Source organism: Barbatula barbatula, assembly GCF_947034865.1.
Source record: "Barbatula barbatula genome assembly, chromosome: 10".
In the NCBI taxonomy this organism is placed as follows: domain Eukaryota; kingdom Metazoa; phylum Chordata; class Actinopteri; order Cypriniformes; family Nemacheilidae; genus Barbatula; species Barbatula barbatula.
The window spans coordinates 12,373,170-12,380,121 of NC_136773.1; the positions used below are offsets into that span (position 1 = coordinate 12,373,170).

General features: G+C 37.8%; 1 protein-coding gene across 1 annotated transcript; it reads left to right on the plus strand.

Moving 5' to 3' along the window:
• The first annotated feature begins 1,702 nt into the window (after positions 1-1,702).
• Positions 1,703-4,266, plus strand: p2ry1 (purinergic receptor P2Y1). The gene has a single exon (XM_079465309.1). It carries the CDS (start codon positions 2,000-2,002, stop codon positions 3,065-3,067), a length of 1,068 nt encoding a protein of 355 aa, XP_079321435.1. The 5' UTR covers positions 1,703-1,999; the 3' UTR covers positions 3,068-4,266.
• The last annotated feature ends 2,686 nt before the right edge of the window (positions 4,267-6,952 follow it).

The window sequence follows — 6,952 nt, forward strand, 5'->3', positions numbered from 1 at the left end:
CATCATGTCTGTTATGTCCCCATAAAACAAGGAAACCCAACTATGTGTGTGTGAGAACAGACAATGCATACCACTGTTTCTGCTGGCCAAAAAATGACCTTTATCTTGCACTAAGGTTTATAATATTCTCATTTAGCCCCGACTGCGACAAATACTTATCTGAAAAAAAAACATTTATTTCCTGTAATTTATTGCAATATCAATACAGTGACTTTCCATATAACTGTTAAAAGGCTACTTACATGGAAAACATTTTCTCTTCAGCACAGAAGGCTATTCTAATCTCAGATTGTATTCTAGATATTTTTGTACAACCTTCAAAGAAAAAGCATAAAAGTGCAAGCCATCGACACAAAAAAAGATCAGATTGAAGAGACATGAAGAGATAATGCGTCACTGTCATATAGCAGAAAACCATGTGACCCTGTTTGTAAACTCAGCCTTTCTGCATCATGGACATTCCGAAAATGATTGATGAGATTTCACCATTGTAATAAGATAAGAATGCCTATTGTGTGCAAATATTGCTTTCTTTCGGTTTATAACCAGTGCAGTTTGCATTAGACATAACTGCAAGTATTAGCTCAACTTCGCTGAAGAAAGTTTGATTCATCTCTTGGCTTGTACAAAACCTCTAGGGTTGCAAAACCTGATTTGGTCACCAGAACATGCACAGTTCCCGGTCGATTTTGTGCAAGTCTGGCGGTAAGTAAACTGTTTGGACATGGTCGGATTTGAAACAAGAAGCTAGTTAGTTTCGTTCACGATCTGGCCCCTCCTCTTTCCGGATCCAGCATAGTCAACAGTAGCTCAAACCCGAGTGAGATTGTAAAGCTCCTTGTTGTCCCTACAAGCGTTGAGATTCAATGCGAGCCGATTTGCTCGAACGAATCGTTGTAATGATTCGACTCATTCGAGTCTTTCAATTATTAACTTTATTTATTGGATTTAAATACTACCAAATGAACACAAGACAAACACCCAGAGGTTGCACAAAAATATTGTGTTCTTCTGTATAGTAAAAAGAACACTTGCTTTAAAGTACTGAGTAAACAGAAAAAGTAGACCAAGAACATATTGTGATAACATGTATCATATAAAACATATTATTATCATTATTATTCGTATCATAGCTGATATTTCCACATTAACAAATACTGCTTACACTATTTACTACGGTAGTATTTCTAGCAACCGTTGTTCAGTTTCGTAAAAACTACAGAATACCTACTAGGCTAACAACACTAGTATATATTAGGCTACTATAGTAGACAGACTAACAGCATTTCATTTAGTAGCCCAAATACTAGGCTGTATATAAAGATGTTGACAATTGGGTTCCGATTAATTTCCCCTATGCTCTATAAAGGACTGCAATAAAATGCATCACTTTGTTACCCTCACATGCCCTACAAGCGTTTCACAAACGTTTGTCGAGTCACTTCTTCCGATTCGTGTAAAAGAATCAGTCAATGCACGATTCGAGCATCAGTTCCTTCGGCAGATCATTTCACAGAGTGCGTCTGGCGCGCCCGCCGGTGTCAGTGGGAGGCAGTTGGCATAACCCGGAACGCTCGTATCCAAGGACCGTCGCGAACTAGAGACATCTTTGGCGGGAAAGCGGAGGATCTCACCTACATGCATGCTGCTGTTGATTCCAGTAAATGCGCTGGAGGAATTTGGGAATGTGGCAAAAAGGCGCGTCTCGGCGGTGAGTGAGATATCGACTTTTGCTCTGCCTCTTTCCCTCCAGGGTCTGGAGTTGTTGATTTCGCAATACGTTTGTTGCGCGTAAATAGCGACACAGAGGACAAATGACTCGCTTTAATCTCGTTTGCTTTTGAAATTGTCAATGAATCAAGTGAAGTGGAGGGCGCGCAGGAGGTTACAACATGAACCTAATAATGTAGTTGCGTGACGGATTTCTCCGTTGACCGCGCGCGCGCCAGCATTTTTCTCTTTCTTTACAAAGATCACATATAAATTGATCGTTTGCATCATGACAGCAGGGTTAAGTAACTTTACGTCACTCTTGAATAACGTGACTGAGCTTCAAAACCATACAAGAGGATGCAACTTAACCAAAACTGGTTTTCAGTTTTACTACTTACCCACCGTGTACATTATTGTGTTCATCACGGGACTTATTGGTAACAGTCTGGCCATGTGGATGTTTGTGTGTCACATGAGGCCATGGAGCAGCATCTCCGTATATATGTTCAATTTGGCCCTTGCGGATTTTTGTTATGTGCTCTCGCTACCTTTTCTCATATTCTACTACTTCAATAAAACGGACTGGATTTTTGGAGACGTGTTGTGCAGGTTGCAACGCTTTATTTTCCACGTGAATCTCTACGGGAGCATCCTGTTCCTGACGTGCATCAGCGTGCACAGGTATTCCGGTGTGGTCCATCCTCTGAAATCACTGGGAAGGCTGAAAAAGAAAAACGCGGTGCGCACGGTCGCCTTTGTGTGGTTCATAGTTGTGGTGGGAATCTCTCCAATCCTCTACTACTCACGCACGGGGCCAAAAAAGGGATCCACGACCTGCTACGACACAACGACGGAGGACGAGCTGCCCGGTTATTTCATCTACAACATGTGCATGACAGTGTTTGGTTTCTGCATCCCGTTTATTATAATTCTGAGCTGTTACGGATGTATTGTCAAGGCCCTCATTTATAATGACATGGACAATTCTCCGCTGAGGAAGAAATCTATATACCTGGTCATCATTGTTCTCACTGTGTTCGCCATCTCCTATTTGCCCTTCCACGTCATGAAGAACCTGAACATGAGAGCCCGACTCTACTTCCAGAGTCCGGACATGTGCGATTTTAATAATAGAGTGTATGCCACTTACCAGGTGACAAGGGGCCTGGCCAGTCTTAATAGCTGTGTGGACCCTATTTTGTATTTCTTGGCCGGGGACACGTTTAGACGCAGACTGTCCAGGGTCACCAAAAAGGCCTCCAGAAAAGGAGATCACACCCTTCAGTCCAAGAGCGAGGAGACGGCGCTTAACAGCTTGCCTGAGTCAGTCCAGAATGGGGACAATCGCATGTAATGGTGTTTGGAGGAAGTACATGAATTGTGATCTGTAACTCCTGTATATTAAGAATTAAACACAGTTCCTTATAGTGATGGTATTTAGACAATTCGAATGTACTGTACCTTTTACCAGTGTTAGTCATGAATTACTTTTATCGGGTATATTTTCGTATAATGTGATGAAAGGCGAAACAGAACTGATAAATAACTAAAACTAAACAAGCAAGCTTTTACTATCAACCTGTGTTTTAAGGGATAGTTCATCCAAAATTCATTTATTCACACACATGTTATTTCCTATCTGTATAATTACTCTGTTACGTTGAACACAAAGAAAGATATTTTGAAGAATGTTAGTAATTTTCAGTTCCGGGACATCATTGACTACCATAGTAGGAAGAATTAAATGGTAGTTGAAGGTGCCCGAGAACTCTTTGTTTTCCTAAATTCTTCAAAATATCTCATTGTGTGTTCAACATAACAAAGACTATAATATTTATTTTTTACTATGGTAATGGTTAATGTCCCAGAACTAAAGTTTCTAACACTCTTCCATTTATACAGGTTTGAAACAACCTGAGGGTGAGTTAATGATGACAGATTTTTCATTTTTGGATGAACTATCCCTTAAAGTATTTAACATTAACAATATTATTAGAAACAACAAGCGCTGTTATTTCGTTTGAGAATGCTTGAATGACGCTCAGGACATGTTAGTGCCTGTGTTGTGTTATGTTTGTTCTCGGTGAATATTTAAGATGCACTATAGATTCAAACTGTGTCAATAACTGTGTAATTGTCTTCCTATGAACTAGCATATTTAAGGAAGGATTGTACTAAATGTATTTGCCTGTTGCTCTGTTACTGTAAAATGTGTTTTGTAGATCACAGATTTGATGAAGGGACTATAACCATGTTTTAAATGATCCGTAATATCTGTATGTTTATTATGTATTTCCTCTTATTGTCTTGTGATATTATGACTAAAACAAATACAAAGACCTATCTGTATAACATCATTTGACATTTTAGTGCTGGCTTCCTTAATTTAGTCTTTATCTAACGGTCTGATAGAGGAATAGAATACTCCCCTCCAAAAACAATCGGTCATCATTTATTCATTTTTATGTCAGTTTAACTTGTATATTACGCTTCCTTCTGTGAAACACAAAATAATATATTTTAATGTTTTTTTGTCTATAGTAAAAACTCAAAAGTCTCCTTTATTGTCAATTCTGCCACATGTACAGTACATACATATAGAGGATTGAAATTGCGTTACTCTCAGACCCATGGTGCATACAAATAACACTAACACAGAATACAAATATATATATATATATATAAGAAAATACAGCTAAATACAGAATATACATATATCTCAAATACTTTAACAAGCAGATAAAGCTATTACAAGCAGTAAGATACAATGGAACTATACAATGGAACTCAAAAGTTGCCACACCAATGTTCTTCAGAAATCTTCTTTTGAGTTCTGCAGAAGAAAGAATGTTATGCAGGTTTGGAATGACATTAGAGTGAGAAAATCATTAAATCATTTTCAGTTTTAGGTGAACTATTCCTTTAAGGTTGTTTTATTTGAATTTAGGCTGATCTATAAAACATAAGGTTTAATATTTGCATTTTTATTTAATGGATTGCTTTGAATTAGTGTACTGAATTCTTATTCTAATATGCAGATGCTTTTATCCAAATCGACTTAAAATCCATTCTTTTGACAAGAAACCTCTTAACTATTTTTCTTTCTTGCTTTATTTATTACTGTTTTACTGTTTACAGTGTTTTGGCTCTCTGTTGTTTTCTCAAACCCTTCCATTTCAAGCCGATTGGTATCATGCATTGGCGCCAGTTTCACATTGCGCCGTTCTCAATTGCTTTTCCCTGAGAGGATTGACTCTTTGTTTCTCTCACAGGAAAGGACAAGGAAGGAAAGGGAATGAGAGAAGAATAAATAACACTGCATTTTCTTTTCCTCCCCGAGTTCTCCTATAGTCACTCTTTGTGAGAGGAACAAAAGCCGAATGGTTACAGATGCTGGACAGGATTGGTACAGGGCCTCACGTTGTGCAAATTTATAAAACAGTTTGATTCTGCATTAGACTGAGCTATGGAACTTCTTTTTGTGTGTTTGACACTTAACAGGGAAAATCTATATTAATGGCATGTGCTATTTCTCAGTTCCGAAATATTGTTTTTATCAATTTTACTCTGCTAAAACTATAATAAGTTTCCCACCTGGGCATGTTTTTGTCAATTCAAACGTGCTACTGCATGCTTTATGTAAGCTTGTATGTTTGCCACCGTGCGCTTTTGTGTTTGCAGGAAGGAAGAGGCCGCCACGACAATGCCAGCCTCCATCAGACCTGCTGAGGCACGAAAACCAGCGCGCCATGCCAGTCACTCCGCCTCTATCTATCTGCTGTTCTTTCATATTGTGACAACGTTTAAACCTGCCCTCTGTGAACAACTGAGAGGGGGAGAAAAAGAGAGGAGGGACAAGGAGAGAAAGAGAGCACAAATCTTTCTTGTTGCAGGAGAGGAACAGACCTTGCGGGAGGGTCAAGGCTATAACCATGGTAACAGGGCAAAGTGAAATTGCTCTTTTAACTAGTGGGTGCTGTGGAAGTCCATGACGCTTTTATGTACAAATAAATCCTGCCACCATAAGGAAGATTAGTGTGGAAATCCACTCCAGTGAAATCCTTAGTGTTTACTTCTCTTATTTTCAATTTTATTTTTATATTTATATGAATAGTTATCCATAAAGTGTTTAAATCAAAAAGTGGACACTTGGCATGAAATTATCTGAAGGAATATTGACTACATCTTTCATTTCCACTGTCTGTTTATTGAGTTATCATCTGTTTCTGAAGATAAAATCTTATCTCTCAAATGACCAGTTTCAAACCAATTTCTTTAGATCAATAGTACAGTATATGCACTGTATTTCTCACAGAGCAAGATTTACAGATAAAATGTAAAATTGTAAAACATGTAAATGATTTGTGTCAGAAACCAAAGCCTGATCTAAGCTGATTTCCATTGAAATTCATCATTTAACTGCTCAAGAAGTGAATCTTATGAACTCAGCATGGTGCCTTTTACAATGAATTATTCCCTTAATGAATTATATTATCACAGTATAATTCTCTAAGCGCATTAGACATTGGAAAGCGAAAATGGAAGTCTGAATAAAATCCCTGAACACTATTTTTAGTCTCATCTTTGGAGAATTACAGTTTTTCTCGATTGTTTACACACAAATATTGGTACTTGAGACACAATGACCACAACATGTAACTCATTCACCAACCCCCTGAACCAATTCTGCTAAACTACAAGCACAATTCCTGCTTTACACTCACATTGCAGATCTAAAACACACTTTTTTCAAAACACTACACACAATTCTCTGCATTTGGCACAATTTTCAGGCAGAAAAATATCTTGTTTTCACAAGGAACACACTGCCATTCAAATATGAACACTGACTCATCACATGTGTAAACACCTGTCACAAACACATATACCCCTTCTCCAAGCTATGGAAGACGCATGTGGAGATATAGCAGCTGATGCTTTTCATGACTGGACTGAAAAACATTGCTTGTGATGTGGATGAGGTGCTGTGGTCAGACCCAAACCGAAGAGAAGATGCAGCATAGTTTTTTATTGTAACTGTATACAGTAAATTCTTCTGTTGTTTTTTATGTACACCACTGTATGTGCAACTTTGCGTTGGTTGGGATGAACACTGTACATTGTTTTTGTTGGAAAAATAAAATATATGTGTTCTGACTATAAAATATTTTTTTTATATATATATAAAAAAAAATATTTTACAACACACTTATATATGTACCGTCTGTAGTAAGTGTAA

What these genes read in the sequence shown, in the direction of transcription:
- p2ry1 (XM_079465309.1), top strand. Translation starts at nt 2,000, where the DNA reads ATGACAGCAGGGTTAAGTAACTTTACGTCACTCTTGAATAACGTGACT.